We start from the raw sequence: 24,448 nt of genomic DNA, 5'->3' as shown, positions 1-24,448 counted from the left end.
AACACAGCCCTTGAAAATGGAAAGAGAATATTAAAAATTCATCTGCAGCCACAGGCTCACTATCTAGAGGATTCTAATGGATGGAAAAGCTTGGTTTAATTTTAAAGCTTGAAGCTTAACTGACATGATAAATAAACAAGGAAGCATTGGAATCTGTGTATTTACAAGATCTGAGAAGGCCCATGACCTTACCTTTGTAAATAAGAATGATAGGACATAACTTAGATAGATAGCCTTCTGGCTTAAGGAAAAGCACTTCATGAGTTTGGCCAACATCCTAGCAGAAAGGAAATCTGATTCTTGCAGACTGGCACCAGCAAGACCCTCTGGGTAGCACATGTGCCCAATTCTTCATGGTCTTATATAGGCTTTTTCTTTTTTAAAAATTTTAAAAGATTTTATTTATTTATTTGAGAGAGTGAGAGATCACAAGTAGAGGGGAGGGGAAAAGGGAGACTCCCTACTGAGTAGGGATCCCAATGTGGGGCTTGATTGCAGGGCCCTGGGACCATAACCTGAGCCAAAGGCAGATGTTTAACTCACTAAGCTACCCAGAGGCCCCAGGTTTTATTTCTCTTAAATGGATCTAAATTTATTCCAGAAAATTTTGCGGAGTATGACACTATTTTCCTATGTAGTCCTGGTACTTGTTTATCTGAGGTAGGCTAGTGGTGGGGAAGGTGAACAGAAAATTCTATGAGGGAAGGAAATTTCCTTCTAGCCAGTCCTGAGCATGCATGAGGGCAGGAATTAAATAAACTGGGTACCAATCTACTCTCTAAAAGGGAGAGCTTTACATTTTCCATTCCAAAGGAGTAGATTCTTGTCTCTTCTTTATTGATTTATAAATGAACAAAAAAGTCCCAGGAAGTTATAATCAGGGTTTTCCAAAGCCAACTATTAAACATTTGTTACTATAATCCATTCTCTAGGAAAAATAAAGATTGACATAAAAATATTCTCTTCAGGAAATTTATTATTATTTATAAGAAGTAATAGGTATCAGGGTAAATCTGAACTTTCCTCCAGGGTTTTAAAATCATGGTTTAATAGTATTACAGCAATTGCTAAATTTAAAAAAAATTTTTTTAAAAATATTTTATTTATTTATTCATGAGACACACACACACACACACACACACAGAGGCAGAGACACAGGCAGAGGGAGAAGTAGGCTCCATGCAGGGCGCCTGACGTGAGACTCGATCCAGGGTCTCCAGGATCACACCCTGGACTGAAGGCAGTGCTAAACTGCTGAGCCACCCAGGCTGCCTTAAATTTTTATGTTAAAAAATGCAACTACTTTTGGCCAAGATGGAGTGAGAATTATCAGACTTACCTTCTGATCTGAAACAAACCCAAAATACTCAGTCAAAATATATAAGATAATGGTTTTCATGATAGCAACATTAGGCAATGAAGCACAGGGATCCCTAAGCTGCCAAGTAAGGGTAAGCCAGCTTCCTGGAGTGACCTTTCAGGCCATGGCATGAGTTGGTGAACTCAGCTGAGATCTGTGTTTTCCCCAAGTTGAGAAAAGGGAGCTGAGGGCTCAGGGAGCTGAGGGCTCAGATTAGCAGGGAGAATGTCACTCCACAGAGAGAGCACTCTGGACATGTGCAGAGAGGGTCCCCTCAAGGTTTTGGCCAGGTGCATGTCTGGGAGGAGAGTATCCAAGGCCAGGGAAGGAATTCCACAAAGGGCCACAGGGAGTAATTCCTGAGAGCTCACAGAGATTCAGAATGTGTTCCTGTTCCCATCAGCCAGAGTGTAAAACCTCATAATTCACGGGGCAATGGGTAGAATATCCAGTAGGATCTTGACTTGGTAGTATGGTAAAATTAGCTCTGGACTGATCACTAGTTGTGACCTAACAAAGTTGACAGTTGAAACCCAAAATAACCAAACTCTTTCCAAGTAACATAGTTTTATTTAAGAACAAAGCTTAAGGGATCCCTGGGTGGCACAGCGGTTTGGCGCCTGCCTTTGGCCCAGGGCACGATCCTGGAGACCCAGGATCGAATCCCACGTCGGGCTTCCAGGGCATGGAGCCTGCTTCTCCCTCTGCCTGTGTCTCTGCCTCTCTCTCTGTGTGTGTGACTATCATAGATAGATAAAAAAAAAAAAAGAACAAAGCTTAAGAATATAACAATATTCACAAGAATAAAAAAATCCACTAGCCAACAAGGAAAAATTTAGAGTGTCTGACATCTAAAAATTTCTCAGGCACACAAATAAACAGGGATATATAACCCATAATATGGAGAGATGAAATCAATTGAAGCCCACAAGAAATGACACAGATGACTAACAGTTATTTGTAACTATATTCCATATATTCAAGAAGGTAGTGGAACAATTAAATATGTCAAATAGAAACAAAACAGATTTTTTTAAAAGCCTGTATGAAAATTCTAGAGATTGAAAAATCAAATGTCTAAAATGGAAAATACACAGAATGGGATTAAGATTAGATTTAGGCATGACCTAAGGAAAGACTGTAACATGAATGTTCAAAGCAGCATTACTCATAGGAGCCCAAAACTGGATACAACCTAAATGTCATCAGTTGATGAATGTAAACCAAATTGATATATCTATATAATGGAATATTATTTAGCCCAAACCAGGAATACAATACTGATTCATACTTTGACATGAACAAACCTCAAAAACATTATGCAAAGTCAAAGAAACCAATATAAAAGGCTACATATCATATGATACCATGTATATGAAATGTCCAGAATAAACATATCCATAAAACAGAAAGTAGAATAGTGGCTGTCAAGGGCCCTAGGGGCTGAAAGTAGTCCCTAAGCGACAGCCAGCAAGTAAACAGACACTTCAGTCCTACACTACAATGAACTGGTTCTACCAATAACCCAAATGCATTTGGAAGTGGATTTTTTCTCCAGAGCCTCCAGTCAAGAACTTAGCTCAGCTGACATGATGATTTCAGCCTTGTGATACTCGAAACAGAGAACCCACTTAAGCCTGGATGTCTAACCCACAGAACTGTGACTAGGAGGACAAACAAATAAGTGTTATTCTTTTTCAAAAAGAGAAAGGAAAATTAGCACACATACTACAAGAGAAACTATCCAAAATGAGACAAACAGAGGTAAGTGACTGAAAGAAAAAGAACAGTATCATCAGTTTGGACAGGAGCTGCGGTCAACTTCAAGTGGCCTAATAGACATACAACTGGAGTCCCTGAAGAGGAGAGGGCAGGACTGAACATTTCTGAAGAAGTGATGGCCAAAATTTTTGGAATTTTACGAGAACTGTATATCCACAGATGTAAGAATCACAACAAACCTCAAGCATAAACTCACAAAGAAAAGGATAACAAGGTATAGTGTAATCACATTGCTCAAAACCAGTGATAAAAAAAAAAAAACAAACAAACAGTGAGAAACAGAACAGCTTTAAAGCAGCCAGAGGAGAAAAAGACACATTTTTCTAAAAGATTTTATTTTTTTGTTAGAGAGAGAAAGACCGCGCACATAAGCAGAGGGATAAGGGCAGAGGGAAAGGGAGAAGCAGATGCCCCACTGAGCAGGAAGCCTGACATGGGACTTGATCTCAGAACTCTGGGATCATGACCTGAGCTGAAGGCAGACACTTAACTGACTCAGCACCCAGGTGCCCCTGAAGGAGACCCATTATGTGCAGAGAAACAAAGACAAGGATAGCAGTCTGCTTTCACTAGAAACCATTCAAATCAAGACAGTAGAACAACATCTTTAAATAACTCAAGGGGGAAAAAAGGGCCAAGTTGAATTCTGAACAAAGTACAAGTATTCATGAAAAATAAAGGTAAACAAAACCAGAAAGATTCAGCCACCAGGAAACCTCCACCACCAAAAAAGTCAAAGAAAATCCTTCAGGTAAAAGAAAAATGATAGCAGATGGAAATCTGGATCTCCATAAAGGAACAAAAAGCACTAGAAATGAGAATTAAATGAGTGATTCTAAAAGACCTTTATTCTTTTTCTTTTTTTATTTTTTTGAACCTCCTCCAATGCAAATTTATTAAATAAAACAAATTTAAGTGAATAAGTAAAGTAGTAATAAAAACTTAATGTGTATGTTAATCTGTTTCCCTTTGAGATACTTTTGTCCTGTTTTGTTGGTATTGTGGTTCTGTTTTGATATTTAAAATTTGTGGTTACTCTTTTATGGATAAATTTGATTTAGCCATATCCAATTTCATTCCTTATTTTTTATAGATATTCTGATATTTTTTATTTGGTTTTAACTTGACCCAATTGTTGCTTAACACATCTTAAAACTGTTTTTTCCAGAATATGTATTTTAATATTTCAGCTGTTGATTACTACAAGTAGTGTACTATAGTTAAATTATCTCTTCTGTTTTTGATAGATACTCTTTTCTGGCTTGATAACTAGCTAATTTTTCTTATTTTTTTCAAAATATCTGTGGTTTACTAAAGTTACTGGTTAACTCATACACAATTTTTTGTACTTTTGAAATGTAGTTATGATTCTTTTATTTTTATTTTATTTTATTTTATTTAAGTTCAAGTTAGTTAACATATAGCATATTACTAGCTTCAGGGGTAGAATCTACTGATTCATCAGTTGCATATAACACCCAGTGTTCATTACAGCAAGTGCCCTCCTTTAAAAAAACAAAGTATTTAAATTCAATTTGCTAGCATATAACACCTAATGCTCATCTCATCTTCTGCCCTCCTTAATGCTCGTCACCCAGTTACCCTATCCCCCCACCCATTTTCCCTTCTGCAACCCTTTGTTTCCCAAAGTTAGGAGTCTCTTATGGTTTGTCTTCCTCTCTAATTTTTTGCCACTCAATTACCCACTTTCCCTTGGAGTCCTTTTCACTATTTCTTATATTCCATATATGAATGAAACCATATTATAACTGTTTTTCTCCAACTGACTTATTTCACTCAGCATAATACCCTCCAGTTCCATCCATGTTGATGTAAATGGTAGGTATTCATCCTTTCTGATGTCTAGCTAAGTAATATTCCATTGTACCACATTTCTTTATCCAGTCATCTGTTGAAGGACATTGTGGCTTCTTCCACAGTTAGGCTATTGTGGACACTGCTGCTATGAACATTGGGATGTAAGTGTCCTGTCATTTCACTACATCTGTATCTTTGGGGTAAATATCCAGTAGTACAGCTGCTGGGTGGTAGGATAGATCTGTTTTAGACTTCTTGAGGAACCTCCACACTGTTTTCCAGAGTGGCTCCACCAGTTTGCATTACCACCAACAGTGCAAGAGAATTCCTCTTTCTCCACATCCTTGCCAACATTTGTTGTTTCCCATCTTATTTTTAGCCATTCTCTCTAATGTAAGGTGGTATCCCATTGTGGTTTTGATTTGTATTTCCCTAATAGCAAGGGATGTGGAGCATTTTTTCATGTGCTTGTTGGCCTCTCACTGTTTGCAGATGACATGATACTGTATATAAAACCCAAAAGACTCCACCCCAAAGTTTCTAGAACTCATACAGCAATTTAGAAATGTGGTAAGATATAAAATCAATGCACAGAAATCAGTTACATTTCTATACACTAACAATGAGACTGAAGAAAGAGAAATTAAGGAATCAATTCCATTTATGATTGCACCCAAACCATAAGATGCCTGGTAATAAACCTAGCCAAAGAGGTAAAGCATCTGTACTCTAAAAACTACAGAACACTTAGGAAAGAAATTGAGGAAGACACAAATAGATGGAAAAACATTCCATACTCATAGACTGGAAGAATAAATATTGTGAAAACATCTATGCTTACCCAGAGCAATCTACACATTCAATCCAATCCCTATCAAAATACCATGGACTTTCTTCACAGAATTGGAACAAATAATCCTCAGATTCATACAGAACCAGGAAAAACCCCAAATAGCCAGAAGAATGTTGAAAAAGAAAACCAAAGCTGGGGACATCAAAATACCGGACTTCAAGCTGTATTACAAAGCTGTGATCATCATACGGTATGGTACTGGCACAAAAACAGACACATAGATCAATGGAACAGAATAGAGAACCAAGAAATGGACCCTCAACTCTATGGTTAACTCACCTTTGACAAAGCAGGAAAGAATATCCAATGGAAAAAAGACAGTCTCTTTAATAAATGGTGTTGAGAAAATTGGACAGCCACATGTAGAAGGATGAAGCAAGTACCCTTCTTAATGTCTATCAGCAATTACGCCTTGTCTCCATCCACCACCCCTCCAGAAACACTCAGTTTGTTCCTATAGTAAAAAGTCTCTTGGGTACCTGGGTGGCTCAGTCAGTTAAGTTCTGACTTTGGCTCAGGTCATGATCTCAGGGTCCTGAGATCCAGCCCTGCACTGGGCTCCCCAATCAGTGGGAAGTTTGCTTGTCCCTCTCCCCCCTTCCCCCACTCATGCTCTCTCTCACAAATAAATAAAATCTTAAAAAAGGAGTCTCTTATAGTTTGCCTCCGTCTCTGCTTTTTTTGTTTTTCCTTTCCTTCCCCTATGTTCACCTGTTTTGTTTCTTAAATTCTGCATATGAGTGAAATAATATGGTATTTGTCTTTTTCTGACTTATTTTGCTTAGCATAATATCCTCTAGTTCCATCCACACCATTGTAAATGGCAAGGTTTCATTCTTTTTGATGGCTTAGTGATATTCCATTGTATATATCTATACCACATCTTCTTTATCTATTCATCTGTTGATGGACATGTGGTCTCTTTCCATTGTTTGGCTGCTGTGGACATTGCTGCTATCAACATTGGGGTGCCCCTTCGAATCACTATGCTTGCACCCTTGGATAAACACCTAGCAGTGCAATTGCTGGGTCATAGGATAGCTCTATTTTGAACTTTTTGAGGAATCTCCATACTGTTTTCCAGACTGGCTGTACCAGTTTGCATTCCTAACAATAGTATAAGATGGCTTCCCTTTCTACACATCCTTGCCAACATCTGTTATTTCCTGAGTTGTTAATTTTAGCCATTCTAACCAGTTTGAGGTGGTATTTTTTTAATAATAAATTTATTTTTTATTGGTGTTCAATTTGCCAACATACAGAATAACACCCAGTGCTCATCCTGTCAAGTGCCCTCCTCAGTGCCTGTCACCCATTCACCCCCACCCCCCACCCTCCTCCCCTTCCACCACCCCTAGTTCATTTCCCAGAGTTAGGAGTCTTCATGTTCTGTCTCCCTTTCTGATATTATATAATGTTTGTCCTTCTCATGTCCACAATAGCCAAATTGAGGTGGTTTTTCATTGTGGTTTTGATTTGGATTTCCTTGATGCTGAGTGATGTTGAGCATTTTTAATGTGTGTGTATTGGTAATTTGTATGTCTTCTTTGGAGAAATGTCTGTTCATGTCTTCTACTCCTTTCTTGACTGAATTGTTTATTTTAGGGGTATTAAGTTTTATGAGTTATTTATAGATTTTTGGATATTAGTCCTTTTTTGTGATATGTCATTTGCAAATATCTTCTCCCATTCCATAGGTTGCCTTTTAGTTTTGTTGATTGTTTCCTTTCCTGTGCAGAAGCTTTTTACCTATGAAGTCCCATAGTTCATTTTTGCTTTTGTTTCCCTTGCCTCTGGAGACAAGTATAGTAGGAAGTTGCTGCAGCCAAGGTTAAAGAGGTTGCTGCCTGTGTTTCCTTTAGGGTTTTGATGGATTCCTATCTCACATTTAGGTCTTTCATCCATTTTGAATTTATTTTTGTGTATAGTGTAACATACTAGTCTAGTTTCATTCTTCTATATGTTGCCGTCCAATTTTCCAACACCATTTATTAAACGGACTGTCTTTTTTCCATTGGATATTCTTTCCTGATTTGTTTAAGATTAATTGACCATAGAGTTGAGGGTCCATTTCTGGGTTATCTATTCTGTTAGAATATATGTGTCTGTTTTTGTGCCAGTACCATAATGCCTTGATGATTACAGCTTTGTAATAGAGTTTGAAGTCTGGAATTGTGATACCTCCAGCTTTGGTTTTCTTTTTCAACACTACTTTGGCTATTCAGGGTCTTTTCTGGTTCCATACAAATTTTAGAATTGTTTGTTGCAGCTGTGTGAAAAATGTTGGTGTTATTTTGATAGGGATTGTACTGAATATGTAGACTGCTTTGGGTAGCATAGACATTTGCACAATATTTGTTTTTCCAGTCCATGAGCATGGAATGTTTTTCCATTTCTTTGTGTCTTCCTCAATTTCTTTCATAAGTGTTCTATAGTTTTCAGAGTAAAGATCCTTTAACTCTTTGGTTAGGTTTATCCCCAGGAATCCTATGGTTTGGGTGCAATTGTAAATGGAATCAAGTCCTTGATTTCTCTTTCTGCTATTTCACTGTTGGTGTATAGAAATGCAATAGACTTTTGTGTGTTGGCTTTATATCTGTGACTTTGATAAATTCCTGTATGAGTTTTAGCAAATTTTTTGGTGTAGTTTTTTGGGTTTTCAACATAGAGTATCATGTCATCTACAAAGAGTGAAAGCTTGACTTCTTCTTTGCTGATTCAGATGCCTTTTATTTCTTTTGTTGTCTGAATGCCGAGGCTATGACTTCCAGTACTATGTTGAACAGAGTGGTAAGAGTGGACATCATATTCCTGACCTTCTGGGAAAAGCTTTCAATTTTTACTCACTGAGAATGATATTAGCTGTGGGACTTTTATATATGGCCTTTATGATGTTGAGGTATGTTCCCTCTATCTCTACTTTGTTGTGGGCTTTTATCAGGAAGAGATTTTGTATTTTGTCAATGCTTTTTCTGCATCTATTGAGAGGATTATATGGTTCTTATGCTGTCTTTTATTAACGTACTGTATCATGTTAATTGATTTGTGGATGTTGCCTCACCTCTGCAGCCCAAAAATAAATTACACTTTCTCATGATGAATAATCTTTTTAATGTACTGTTGGATCCAATTAGCTAGTATCTTGTTGAGAATTTTTACACCCATGTTCATCAGGGATATTGGCAAAAGGCCTTTTTTCTTATTTAAATCTCCTTGAAAAAAAAAATAAATCTCCTTGAAAGAAAACATCATTGATAATCAACAATGTAGTGTAGGTTTATGATATATGTGGAAGGGAAGTGTTTGATAACAGTACAAATGCTAGAAAGAGAGAGATGGGAGCACACAGTTGGAAGATTCTTACATAGTTGACCCTTGAACAACACAGGGATTAGGGACAACAGCTCCATAATAGTCAAAAATCCACATATAACTTTTGACTCCCCCAAAACTTAACTACTAATAGCCTACTGTTGATTAGAAGCCTTTCTGGTAACATAGTCAATTGATTAACACGTATTTTGTATGTTACATATATTAGATACCGTATTCTTACAATAAAGTGAGATAGAGAAAATGTAATTAAAAAATCGTAAGAAAGAGAAAATATATTTATAGTACAGTACGGTATTTACTGGCAAAAAGTCTGCATATGTGAGGGGACCCACACAGTTCAAGTCCATGCTGTTCAAGGGTCTACTGTATTACATGTGGAGAAATACAATATTGCTTTAATTAGAATATGAAAAGTTAAAGATAGAAATTATGAATCCTAAAGTAGCCACTAAAATAATTCAGTAACATAAAGATAGCTAACACATTAATAAAGGGAATAAATGGGGGCACCTGGGTGGCTCAGTCAGTTAAGCATCTGCTTTCAGCTCAGGTCATGATCTCAGGGTCCTGGGATCGAGCTCCACATTGGGCTTCCTACTCAGTAGGGAAGCTGGTTCTCTCTCTCTGCCTCCCCTTGCTCATGCTTTCTCTCTCTCTCAAAATAAATAAAATTAGAAAAAAAATAAAGAGAACAAACTGAATCATAATAAATATTCAATTAATATAAAAGAAGGCAGTAAAGTAGAGACAAAAGAAAAAAGGACATATGAGATGTATAGAAAATAACAGGAATATGGTAGACTTAATCCCAATCAAATCAATAACATGACATCAAAGGCAGAGTTTTCAAACTGGAGAAAAATGCAAGATCCAATTACCAGCTGCCCATAAGAAACCAACTTAAATATAAAGAAGCAAACAGATGAAAAGGAGAAGTATGGAAAGAAGTATGCCATGCTAAACTAATGGAATACAGAAGTGCATAACTAATACTGAGAAGTAGATTTCAGGGAAAAGAATATTACCAAGAATAAAGAGGGCCATTTCCTAATGATAAAGTGGACACTTCAGCAAAACAATAAACAATCCTAAACATCTATGTACCTAATAGCAGAGCTTCAGAACATAGGAAGCAGATAATGACAGAACCAGAAGGAGAAAGAGACAAGTTCACAATTACACTCTGAGATTTCAACAACCTTCTCTCAATTATGAATAGAACATGTAGACAGAAAATCAGTAAGGATATAGAATACTTGAACTATGCCATCAGCCAACTTGACCCATGACATTTGTAAAATGCTTCACACAGATACAGTAGAATAGACATTTTGCTTAAGTATGTATGAATCATTTACCAAGACAGATCTTGTTGTGAGTCATAAAACATGTCTCAATAAATTTAAAAGGATTCAATTCATCTAAAGTATGTTCTCTAACTACAATAGAATTAAATTAGAAATAAAATGAGAAAGGTCTCTGCAAAGTCCCAGATCTCTGCAAACACAATTCGAAATAATCATGAGTAAAGAAAAAATCATAAAGGAAATTTGAAAATAGTTTGAATCCAATGGAGATGAAACCCAATACATCAAAATTTGTGGACTATAGCTAAAATTTGTGGACTACAGTGACTAAAGGAAAATTTACTGTACTAAATAAACACATTAGAAAAGAAGAAAGATTTCAAAGTAATGATATCATTTAGTTAGACCCAACATAAGCAGAATAAAAGAAATAAAGATCAGAGTAGAAATTAGTTGCATGGTACTCTGTAATAAAAACAAATTCAAGCCACATGTCACACTGTGTACAAAAATTAACTGAAATGAATCACAGACTTAAATATAAAGCCTCGAATGCTAAATCTTATAGAAAGAAATGTAGAAGAAAATCTTTATGATCTAGGGTGATAATAAAGATATTTTTAGATAGCACCAAAAAAAACAAGGTCTACAAAAGAAAAAAATTATGAATTGGACTTCAGGAAATTTAAGAACATGTATTCTTCAAAAGCACTGCTAAGAGAATGCAAAACAAGCCACAGATGCAGGGTAGGGAGGGACTGCAAATCATCTAGATGAAAAAATTGTATCTAAAACACACAAGAACTCCTAAAATTCAGTAACATGGGGAAAAAACAATTAAAAATGGCAAAATATTTGAATAGCTATTTTTTTTTTTAAGAGAGGAGGTGGAAAGGGGCTGAGGGAGAGGGAGAGAGAGAATACTAAGCAGGATCTATGCCCAGCACAGAGCCTGACACAGGGCTCATTCTCACAACCCTGAGATTCTGACCTGGGCCAAAATCAAGTTGGACACTTCACTGACTGAGCCACTGAGGAGCCCCTTGAATAGATATTTTATCAAAGAACATATACAGATGTCAAACAAACATAAAAAGATGTTCAACATCATAACATCATTAGTTATTAGGGAAATGCAAAGTAAAGCCATGCAAGATACCACTCCATACCTACTCAAAAAGACTGGCCATCTCAAGCACTGGGCAAAATGGTAGAGGAACTAGATCTCTTACACACTACTGTTGGGAACATAAAATGGTACAACCACCTTGGAAAACCTTTTAACATTTTTAAAATGTTAAACAAATAACTCCATATGACTCAGGCATGCCACTCCTAGATATTTACCAAGAGAAATGAAACCAGATGTCCATATCAAGACTCCTACAAATATGCAAAGCAGCTTTATTTAAAATAGCCAAATCCTTGGTGTAGAAGCCCAAAGGTATATTGACAAGTAAATGGATAAACTGTGGTATCCACACACTGAAATTTTATTCATCAATAAAAAGGAATGGACTACTCAAAGAAATAATCCAAAGAAAAGTAGAGTACATACTATATGATTCCATTTATAGATTTTAGAAAATGTAAACTAATCTATAGAGATGTAACAGAGAGGGGTGTATGGATTGGGTTGGGTGCAGAGGGGTAGGAGGGCAGGATCACAAAGTGGCACCAGGATACTTTCCAAGATAACAGATATGTTTGTTGTCTGGATGTGGTGACAGTTTCTCATGTGTATACATGTCAAGATGTATCAAATTGTATGCTTTACAAATGTGTGATTTCATATTTAATAATTATTCCCTAAGAAAGAAGCTTCAAAGCTGTAACACTGCAAAATTCCTTTTCTTTGGAATTTGCATGGATTATATATTTCCCTTCACATTCAACCTTTTAGTAGTCTTTATTTTAGGTGTGTACTGTGTAAGCAGTCTAAAGCTCGATTTCCCAGCATCTAACATACACTTAATACTTTCAGACTGTTCAATAAGTGAATCTCAGCTGGTGATCTAAATCATTGATTTAGTCTAGAGAATTTAGTTCATGCACATTCATTGTGACATATTTAAACTCATTTCTAATATCTTATTCTACTCCCTCAATTTCTCCTCTCTCCCTCCTTTGTCTTCCTTTTTTTCCTCTCTCTCTCTTTTTTTTCTTTTTCCTTTCTCCCCTTCTTGTCTTCACTTTCATTGGCTGAAACATTTTTTTTGCCTCTCGTTCCGGTCTTTTCCCCCTCCATTGGTTCAAATCTACATGTTCTATTTTACGGATTACCCTAGAAGTTTCAACACATATATTTTAACTTAGCAAAGTCTAACATGACGCAGAACCTTTACTCTCTTTCCCTGGAATAGAAGGACCATACTCATGGTGGTTTATTTCCTTGAGTGTGTGAAGATGCTACATTTCATTCTGCTACGTGCATGAAAGGGCTACAGTATGTTAAACTGAATTTTCAGACCATAGTGGTAGCATGGATTCTGGCTGTTAAATCAAGGCAGGGCAGATTGGGGGTGAGGACTCCTTAAGGGAGAACCTGTCTCCTTTCCCTACCTTCTCTCAGAGCCAAAGATGTGAGGTTAGACTCATCCTACAGGGTGAGTTTCCTTTATCTTCCTAGTTCATCCAGTGAGGGTGTGGCCTTTCAGAAATTATAGTTTAGTGCAGGGTCCTCCCATCCGACCTCTCACCCTATGTAGACATGCAGCTTTGTCTCCTGACCCACTCACATGTGGCTTGGGCTTCTTTCTTGTACATTTTTAATTAGCTAAAGTATTAATAAGTTCCTTATTCTCTAAGCTTTCTGGTTAATAGAGTGGTGACTAAGAATGCAGTTTTGAGATTCAGAGTGGCTGGGATCAAATCGTGATTCTACTACTTACTTCCTGTGACTTTGGGCAAATTATTGAAAATCTCTGTACCTCAATTTCCTCACATGAAAAGGGCGAGGCAATAATAGTGCCTGTCTCACAGTCCTTGCAGGCATTAAATAAAGTAATACGTTTAAAGAGCTTAGGACAGTCCCTGGTATCCTGGCTGCTATTATTGCTACAATTTTCATGCTTAAAGAAAATGTTCCGAGGTGATATTGCATTCTGTTCTACAAATGCCTTACAAAATGAATTTTCAAGATATAAATGATTTTCAACTCTCAAGTGATGTTACCTAGTTTATTCATATCTGAAGGTAAATATATGGTTTCCTCACTGACAAAATCGCAAGTATTTGATATCGGTTGCTTTTCAATTTTTCTTCTTTTTAGAAAGTATTACTCTCTCTTGAGGTTAGATCTCCAAAGTCTGTTTTTCAATTATAAATTATTTCTGCATGCCACGGGAAGAGCAGATACTCTTACACAAGGAAGAGTCTACCACTGAAAAGCAGCATCCATCCAGCAGCAAAGTTCCATTTTTTTTTTTAACACAAAATGATGCCAACAGCTGGTTCATTTCATCTTGTGTCAGAACACATCAGTGTATGTACGTCAAGCCCTGGAACAATCACACCTACCACATGGGCTGGCACTGCTCCATTAATGACACGTGAACAAAATAAATGACAAGTTCTAGCCTTCTCCCCAAATAACTCCGATCACATTTCTTAAATACCTGGTGAAGAATGAAGCTTGGTGGCTGAAGCCACGGTTCTCTTAGGAGATGATACAGCAGGTTTATTAGCATCTTGATCTTTTTGTACTTCTTTCTTTGACCCTATATTTAAAAAGAGAAAAAGGAAAGAGAGTTGGTTACAAATGAAACAGTAACACAAGTTGTTTGTGGAAAGGGAGGCTTAACGCAAGGCAAATGGCAGCAAATAATATTTGGGTGATTTATTGCTATGGTCAGCACTCCCTGTGCTTCAGGGATGACACACTCATTTAGAGCAAAGGGAATTTCGTTGTAGTGGTCAGGGGAATCGGCAGGCACACTGCTGTCTCTGATTTGATGAAAAATTCCCCTGTCTCTGGAGGTCACTGCACCCCAGTGACTCTGACAAATGACCCGGAAATTAAAGATAGACTGTCCTCAGCCACCAACTCCACCTGCCCGCCTCTTCCTGCCCAAACAAATGTTCAGAAGATGGAGACGGAAGCTGTAAGCCAAACACAACTGCTAATGACTTCGGCATCACTGAGACACAAGCCACAGGGGACGTGGTCTGCCTCTAATTCATTTCCATGCAGCTGGTCCACAGAGGTGACCTGGAGAGCCTTTTCGCTCTGGCAGCTGCAGCTGAGCCTTCGTGGAACTGCTGTCAGAGCTGGCCCCAGCAGAATGGGATAACCTGAGCGTAAGCAATAACAAAGAACAGCATGTGGACTCTCCTCCAATTATGTCCAGGAGCACAGGGCCGTGTCCCCGTGTGTGCTGGCCACAGACACTCACCTTCACATCACCTTCGACAGAAAGTCAAAGAACAATGGAGGGAGGATTAGAGGAAGAACACAGACCTGGATGTACCTAGACTCGCCTCCACCTCAGCACAGTTTATTATGTCATTTTGAAAGTAAAGTTTGGAGATGATTCCTCAGATACAGAACACGTCTCAGTTCCCACTCCCCAAAGCCTGCAACTTCACTCCTCTTCCAGAGGTATCTGCTGGAGGTGATTTGGTGGTTATTCTTCTAGACCTCTTTCTAGGTATTTATACATATTATTGACACCTATGTCAATACAGCTGTTGGCTAGCTAAATGAATCATATATTGAAATTCCTTTACCTACCCACATTTTTAAAGATCTTTTTTATATTAGCGTAGGCATAGATTTTTTAAAGATGTCACATAGTAACAGGCAAAAAAGTACCATAATTCATCAACCCATCCTCCTATTGATGAAAATTTAGAATGTTTTCAAATTTTAGCTACTAAAATAGCTAAATGTGCTACAAAACACATTCTTCTACTTGTTTCTTTGCATACAGGCACTGGTATCTTTACAGGAAAAATACATAGAAGTGCTTTTGCTGGATTAAGAGTCTGCTCATTTGCTGTGTTGTTAGACACAGTCCAATTGTCTTCCAGGACGAGCTACTAATTTACACTCGCATCTAACAGTGCACAAGGGCAACTCTCTACATGCCCCATCCTCTATTGACATCGAAGTCTCAATCATTTTAATTTTTGCCAGACCCTTAAAGTCTTTTTACACTGGTTGTGTGCATTTCTTTGTTTGGAAATTGCCTAATTAAAATCCCTTGCCTATTTTTCTTACTGATGTATTAAGAACTCTTCATATATTCTGGATATTAATTCTTTATTTGAAGGCTATTTAAATTATATTTTACAGCCTTTGACTTTTTAAAATTTATAGTATATTTCATTCCATTGTGATTTTAGATTTTAATATGTTCAAATATATCAATTTTTTTATTTTATATAAAAGCACTATTATAGATTATTTATACATTTGGTGCATGCATGTGTATGCATGCCTGTGTATATAAGATGGTGGGGAAAGATCATTCCAGGAGTTTGGAGAGAGAGGCAGGTATTTTGGAACCATCTTCCCTATCTTTCATTCTTTTCTGGCGTGATTGGTTCCCATATCCCCTGACCATTGGACCTGCCTCACCGCCTCTCCAGCCTTGCTTACAAGCCTTCTATTATTCCACCCACATACCTGTCACCATCTCTGCTTTACTGCTTTTTGACAAACTCTTTTAGTCTCGTTGATTGAGCTCTTCTGAAGCTTGAATTCTCTTTTGTATCTCTCCCCCAATGCTTTTTTCTTCCTCCTCTTCCTTCCTATGTTTCATGGCATTTAGTTAACATACCCCTAGTCTTTTACATCTCAGTAACTGGCACCCTCTTTCACTCATTGTGCTCAGGCCCCAACACTAGGCATCGTCTTGGTTTGTGTCTTTACTCCCTGCCCGCATTTGGCCCATTAGCAAAGCTTGTTTGTTCGCCTCTGAGTACATCCCAGGTCTGACGGCTTCTCTCCCCTCGGCTGCCTCTGCAGAGCCCAACACCACCATTTCCTCTTCCTTCTCTGCTATAGCCTCCTACCTAATCTGCTGTTCCCATTCCCGCTCCTCTACAGCTTATTCTCCCACAGCAGCAGATGAATTGCTTCAAATCTAAGTTAGAGCAAGTTATTCCCGATCTTGAAACCCTCCGATCACCTCCCAAGATAGAACGAACTGTAAACTCCTTGCTGCATCAGTGAGGCCCTATAGACCAGCACTAGCTAACAGAAATATAAACATGAGCCACTTCTGTCATTTAAAATTTCCTAGTAACATTTAAAAACTAATAAGTAAATAACATTTTTTATTTAACCCAACATACTCAGTATCACTTCAACATCTGGCACTGACCACATTTTGAGCTCTCAGTAATGGCTCATGGGTCACTGGACCTCATACTGAGCAGCATAGCCCCAGATGATCTCCTCTTCTGGCTACTTCATAGACACATTGTGATAGGTAACTTTAAGTGTCAACTTGACTGGGTCACAGGGTGCCCAGACATTTGGTCGAACATTCTGGGTGTTTCCAGATAAGATTAAATTTAAATTGGTAGACTGAATAAAGCAGACTGCCCTCTCCAATGTGAGTAGGTCTCATATGATCTGCTGAATGCCAGAGTGGAACAAAAGGCTGACTATGAAGGAAGTTCACATGCTCGATTAGTTGAGTGAGCTGGGATATGGGTCTTCTGCCCTGAGACTGGAACTTAAACCATCAGCTGTCTCTGGGTCTCTGGCTTGCCAACTATAGACCTGGGGACTTCTTAGCCTCCATAAACATGTGAGCCGATTCCTCATAAAAAAATCTCCTTATATGTGTGTGTGTGTGTGTATGTATTTACTTATAATATATATTATATAATATACAAATATATATATAATTTGTATATAGAACATATATTTTTTTCTATATATATTCTCTCTCTCTCTCTCTCAAATGTATTACATGTTCATGTATGTATATCCTATTGGTTCTGTGTCTCCGGAGAACCCTAATACAGAGATGGCACCACTGTTAGCACCTGCTCACACACTCTAGCCATACTACACTGCCAGCCATGCTGGTGCTCAAACAAGCCACAGCTCCTCCCATTCTGGGCCCTTTAAGCTTGAGTTCCTTCTGCACAGAACACATTTCCTTGAGGCCTTGAGCATGATTCACTCATCCCTTCATTCAGGTCTCCATCATCTTCAAAGAGGCCCCCCGACACCATAGGTGAAACAGCCCTCCTGCCATGTGCCACTCTGCCTTTGCTTTCTTGCTTCATTCTTCTCCACAGCATTTATCGTACCCCGAATATATGCTATCCACCTGTTTATTGTCTACCTTCCCCACTAGATCATAAGGCTCAATTGTAGGGCCATACCTTCCCTGCCTGATGTGGTCATTCAGTCACTGTCCCCTCCTGTCTACTCCCTCCCACCGGGCTTCTTTCAAGATGTCTTGCCCAGGCATTCCAGGGCTTACAGAAAGCTGTAACCTGGAATCCTCAAAGTCACTGCATTATTCCACCCCATCCCTCAGAGTATCCAATCTATGGCTCACTTCATTCTTCTCATTCCTCCTTCTGCTCAGCTTTTTGGTATCAATAACTATGGAAAGGTACTGAGACTTGTGGGAGCTGAGAAGAAAAATGTTAAAAGCCTAAAAGTTTGTCTTAAACACAATGACCACAAGCTCAAAAAGATTACGTGCAAAGAGACTTCGTACATTATTCATAATAATAAAGAAGAGTAAATAATCAAAATGCACACTGGGAAATGGCTAAAGTGTGGTATATCCATACTATGTACTTTTATGTAGCTATTAAAAAGAATGAAGTAGCTCTATATTGTCCTGGCACAGAAGATGTCTGTGATAAATAAAAGAGCTGTTGTTGAACACTGTGCATGCTATTATCCCATGTTTGTAACACAAAATGTTACCTGTATTATACTTTTAACTATATAAGATTTGAAAGGCAGGTACCAAATTGTTAATAATGGTTACTTCTGAGCAGTAGGATTGAGGGAATTTTACTTTTTATTTTACTGCACTTCTGCATTATTTTATTTTTTATGATGATCACATATTACTTTTATAAAGAAATAAACAGTTAAAAGGAGTGAAACCAAAACAAATATGAAAATAATTTGTCTGATCCATGAAAGGAGAAGGAGAGAAATCAGCCCAGTGCAACCAACTCTACAAGAACTTTGATGGAAGGTTTCATGGTCCCTCCCCCAGGAACACAGCATTGCCTAGAAAACTCCAGTGTGGTTCTGGGAATTCTTAATGGCACAGAAAATTATGGCAATCAGTCAAGACTTTCAGTGCTTTTTGCAGTTTTCTTAGAATCAAGACTCAGACTTATGATTTTTAAATGTCCCATAAGCTTTCACCTAACTCTGTAAGACCTCTGAGTACCTAGGAATGCCAGACTGGGTTGTGGTCTTACGGTTTTCCTCCTGTCCCTCTGGACTCTCTCTCTTTCCTTCACTGTGGTTCCTCCTTTGCCTGCATCTGAGTAAAGCTGTCTGAGAGTTCGCCTGTCCACTCTTCTGGACGCTCTTGACCACTCAGCACGCTTGCATCACCAAGTTGCACATGCTGATGAACATCAGCTCTATCCTTTCCAATCCAGATGGGTCCAGACATCTTTCTTGAGATCCAGACCTGTTTTTAGCTGCCAACTAGACATTACTGTAGCCTATGAAATGACCAGATCACCATGCTCCAACTGGAATGAATTCTCTTCTTCTCAAATAATTTCTCTTCCCAGATTTTCTTCCTGATTGGTGGTTTCCCTGGTCACTGAAGCCAGATGCCAGGGAGCCCTCTTCTTTATACTCCCACATCTGATCAGCTGCTACCTGTCTGCCTTATGAAGCAGCTTCTGAATCTGACCCTATACCCATTCCCACTATTTACCCTAGCTCAGTTCTCATTAATTCTCACTGGAACAGCTAGAAGATCTCCTAAGTGATTTCTCCCATCCTGTGTCTTACCTTCTTCATGTCTACCTAACTCATCCTTCTTACCAGTGCCAGGATGATCTTCTTTAATCATTAATCAGATCACATGATTTTCCTTTTAAAGCCTTTCCAAAGCTTTGGATTACACTGGGTCTATCCAGCTAATTAAGGATGATCTCCCCATCTCAAGACCCTCAACTTAGGTGCAATGCAAAGCTCCCGTGGCAGTGGAAGGTAACAAACAGTGGTTCCAGTGATTAGGGCATTAGTAGCCTATCATATCTTCTATGTCTAACTGAATGAATAAATGAGGAAACTCTTTTTATTCACCAAAAAAGCACTGATTTCTTTTCTTGGTCTGTATTAGTCTCCTGAGTCCCCATCACTTACTTATGAAGCTTTTCTGATTTTCCCCAGCTCCTCTTGAATACTTGTCTCTCCTTAAACCCTATTCAGCCTTAGCTGTTCTCTTTCCCCTAGTGCAGACTATACCTCTAGTAGACGTCTCTTGTTTGGCCTGGTCAGTTTCTTTTAACAGCATTCATGCTCACCTGGGGGAACTAACCTTTCCCTCCTCATGGGCCATGTGACTGGTGTGTTGGGGGGTAGAGGGGTGCTGATACACCTGGATCTGGAGGTGGGCCTGTGACCCTGGCCTGCCTGATCAGAGCTCTGCATCACACTGGAGTGACAGAGCACCCAGGTTTGAGAATGAAAACAAAATCCAGGTTGGGATCATGAGAGCCTTTATCTTACAAATTTTTCTGGAATTAGTAGAAAATAATTCTTTTTCTGATAGATGCTTAAACTGGTGGGATATAAGCCTGAGTTGCCATTGCAACCTCTGCCTCCTCTGCCTCCTCCGAGTGGGGAGAGCCTTTGTGAAGAAGCAGCCAGGAGAGGGGGAAAGTAGGGACAGGAGACCAAAAAAAAAAAAAAAAAAAAAAATTCAGGATTTCATTGTTTAAGGACCTGGGTACAGCCCTACCTCACATTAGCAATATCACCTGAGCTTTTCAGTTATGTGAGCCAAAATCCTTCTGACCTTTTGCGTTCTTTTTGGCCTAAGGCAGTTTGATTAGGTTTTTGTGACGTGCAGCCAGATAAGGCCTGAAAATGTCAGCTAGAGAAAACAGGTCCTTATATATATATGTTTATCTCTTCTGGGTTCATCATTGGTCAAAACTACTCCTGTGTAAAAAAAACAAAAAACAAAACAAAACTACTCCTGTGTACCTCAGAGTACCTTCTGCACATGCAAACTCAGAGCTATACAAATGAATGTGTGTATACAAAACCAGAGCCCTTTCAGTCGAGCTTTTGGGATGGAAGGGAGGAGAAGCCAGGAGTATTTCTTGGTAAATAATCCAAGAAATGCCAGCCTCACTGGTATCAAAGGATAAGTTCATAGTTTTAATCTGAAACCCTGTTACTGATCATACCCACTCCAGGACAGACAATTACTATACATTTAAATGGCCCCAAAATGCTTTGCTATAAATAAAGCAGCAAAAAGCCTCCCAAAGGTCTAAGTTGAAGGGTTCTGTCTGGCAATCCATATAGGGTTGTTCAGAAAAAAGTAGCGTAAAAGCCCAGTTTCTCATGTGGTCAAGGCCTTCCACAGTGACATGAGTGACTATGGCACCTGCTGGGAGAAGACCCATTTTGTGTTTTATTCCTAAACTGGACATCATAAAAGTGACTAACACCCCGTTCATCATTGGTGCTTAAGGCAGAGGCCACCTGCCTGGGAGCTGTGAGGTTATGAGGAAAGCTGCCCAGTCAAGAATGATGGGTTTGCTCTAAGGATAAGACTGTCATTTTAAAAACAAAATGTAATGGCAAATGACAGTGGGTCACTCAGGGTCCTGACTGAGCACCTCAAAATGGGGAAAAATAGATTTAAAATAACGGTTACAAGAATGCTATATACTTGTTTCATAAAAATAAATAAGCATGTCAAAAGAAATCAAAAGGAAGTTTTACTGGGTGCGGGCACTGAGGTGGGCACTTGATGGGAGGAGCACTGGGTGTTATTCGGTATGTTGGCAAATTGAACACCAATAAAAAATAAATTTATTATTTAAAAAAAAAGGAAGTTTTACAGGCTCTGAACCTCACTAACAATAGGCCACATGTGCATGCAACTCAATCACAGCATAAGTAAGGAAAGATAGTAAACAGAAGAGGATAAAGAAATATATACATCAATAGACTTTATCCCGTCCATCTAATATTCTCACACTATGCACCTGTCAAAGCCGTGGTAACAGGGCTGATTCTTTCCTAGCTCTACAGACCCACTCCCAGATAGGGAACATGAAAAATCATGGAAGGAAGATGGAGAGGAGCCAGAAGAAAAATGAAATGCGAACATGGCAACAATGCAAGTAATTATTATTGTGCTAGTGTGACTGAAAAGAGGTAAATAGGGAAAAAGAAATGATGTAATCAGAACGTAGAAATTCTGATGTCACTTAAAAGACAAATGGACTGTGGGAAGATTTCAAGGGAAGATTTTAGAGTTTGAATAAAATGAAGCATAGAAACATTATCTAGATAGGAATGTATCAAATAATATATTCCCACGTCCCAGTATACTCTTATTCATTATTAAGTACCATGTATGTGTCAGGCACTGTTCCAGGGAAAGAGTGGTATGAGCTGTCATGGAGGTTATTGTTTTATTGCATGTATCATGGAGGTTATTGTTTTATTGCATGTAAACAGTTTTACCCCCTGTTTACTAGCATGTATAAATGCCAGGAATCAGTTTGCAGCTGCCTCTGTGTATATTATCTCACTTTACCCCACTCCTGAACTCTGTTGCTATTGCTACTGGTATCATTACTTTGCAAATGAAGAAACTAAAGGTATGGCGGCTGTAATGTATTTGCATTTACCAGTATGTGGCTGAGCCAAGCTCTGAACCTGTGGCTTTCTGCCCTCATTTTATTTATTTATTTTTATTAATAAATTTATTTTTATTAATACATTTATTTTTATTAATACATTTATTTTTTATTGGTGTTCAATTTGCCAACATACAGAACACCCAGTGCTCATCCCATCAAGTGCCCCCCTCAATGCCCGCCAAACAGTCACCCCCACCCCCCACCCTCTTCCCCTTCCACCACCCCTAGTTTGTTTCCCAGAGTTAGGAGTCTCTCATGTTCTGTCTCCCTTTCTGATATTTCCTACCCATTTCTTCTCCCTTCCCCTCTATTCCCTTTCACTATTATATATATTCCCCAAATGAATGAGAACATATAATGTTTGTCCTTCTCTGATTGACTTACTTCACTCAGCATAATACCACGTCGAAGCAAATGGTGGGTATTTGTCATTTCTAATGGCTGAGAAATATTCCATTGTATACATAAACCACACCTTCTTTATCCATTCATCTTTCAATGGACCCCGAAGCCCCTTCCACAGTTTGGCTATTGTGGACATTGCTGCTAGAAACATTGGGGTGCAGGTGTTCCGGCGTTTCATTGCATCTGTATCTTTGGGGTAAATCCCCAGCAGTGCAATTGCTGGGTCGTGGGGCAGGTCTATTTTTAACTCTCTGAGGAACCTCCACACAGTTTTCCAGAATGGTTGCACCATTTCACATTCCCACCAACAGTGCAAGAGGGTTCCCTTTTCTCCGCATCCTCTCCAACATTTGTGGTTTCCTACCTTGTTAATTTTCCCCATTCTCACTGGTGTGAGGTGGTATCTCATTGTGGTTTTGGTTTGTATTTCCCTGATTCTGCCCTCATTTTAGCCTGCATTTCATTGTACTGCAATGGCTCCAGAGAGTTCTGAAATCTAATGAATCCTATGGCCTGCCCACCCACCTGTACTCAGAAGCACAATGAATCCAGGTGAGTCTGACCCTGTAGGATAATCTAAAGGGAAGTTGGATGGGGCCGGGGTGAGAATGTTCAGAGTGGAGTCTGGGGCGAGGGCAGGAGAACACAGATGCTGAAGGTCTTCTATTTTGGGTGGAGACTAAGAGACCAGAGAACAGCTTAAGACATTTGTTTCCTAAAGTTGAAGGCCAATAAGTCCCTAATCTCCTTTCCACCTTGTGACCCAGTCTTCTTTCTGACCTTCCATCCACACTGCATGGAACTCCTTACCCTTTTGGTAAATAATCCCCCCTCCTTGGACTTTCATCCTCAATCTCCCACAGAGCAAACTTCTCAAATGGTTGCCACTTGTCCTTAGACTCTTTAGCCAATTTATCTTTGAGTCAGGAAGTCCCCTTCAAACTATCTAATACCCGACCAGAACTTGAAGCCTCCATGCTCATATGAAACCTCTTTTCCTCTGATGTTCTAATGTTCTGGCTAATGGTCTTCTAATGGTCTAGGCTAACAGCATTCCCTGCTGTCACCTACAGCAAGGTTACTGTTCCTCACTTACCCCCAGGTATGGACTTCCTGTTTACCCCAGGTCCTGCCATCACCCGAGATCTCATGCATAATTCATCTGACATCCCAGACTTTCTATCCTTTGGCATCTGCTGCTACTCCTGCCCAGGCATTTGGGCCCCCTGCATATATCACCTGAACCTTGTCATCAACTAGAACTTCACCTCTGAAATTCACATACTCCACTTTTGGAACACAACTTCTATCCTCCAACCATCTCACTATGCTATTGCCACTCCATCAGTTCATTTCTCTAATCTAGACTATGAATCCCTTTACCCCCAAACTAATAGGCTCTTTCTATTCTCACCTCCTTTCCTATCCAACCTAAAGTTGATCCCAATGTCCTTCACCTCTACTATCCTCCTCTCCACACTCTTGTCCTAATATTGGAAACCACCATGGTCACAATGGTCTGCAAAACTCAATTCTAGTCCAACCTAGTTGTCACCTTCCATGAGTCCAGCTAGAAGACACAATGACACAGATAGGGCCATCAAATTTAGTCACCAGTTATAACTGCAACCACAACACAGGCCAGTAATTTTACTTTTTCTCATTTTGCATTCCTTTTTTTAACCTATTAAAAAATAAAACAAAACAAAGTTTGACATCAGAAACTTTCTAAAAGAT

General features: G+C 38.9%; 1 protein-coding gene across 5 annotated transcripts in view; it reads right to left on the bottom strand.

Annotated features, from left to right (window-relative positions):
- Positions 1 to 24,448, bottom strand: part of MTUS2 (microtubule associated scaffold protein 2) — a 585,745-nt gene that overhangs the window by 145,401 nt on the left and 415,896 nt on the right. For all 5 annotated transcript variants that reach the window (XM_041765696.1, XM_041765701.1, XM_041765700.1 and 2 more), the window contains one exon: positions 14,074 to 14,175. In XM_041765696.1, coding sequence (XP_041621630.1) covers positions 14,074 to 14,175 — 102 coding nt within the window. The remainder of the gene's footprint in view (positions 1 to 14,073; positions 14,176 to 24,448) is intronic.

Source organism: Vulpes lagopus, chromosome 8 (assembly GCF_018345385.1).
Source record: "Vulpes lagopus strain Blue_001 chromosome 8, ASM1834538v1, whole genome shotgun sequence".
Lineage (NCBI taxonomy): Eukaryota > Metazoa > Chordata > Mammalia > Carnivora > Canidae > Vulpes > Vulpes lagopus.
This window is presented reverse-complemented; position numbering and strand designations above follow the sequence as displayed.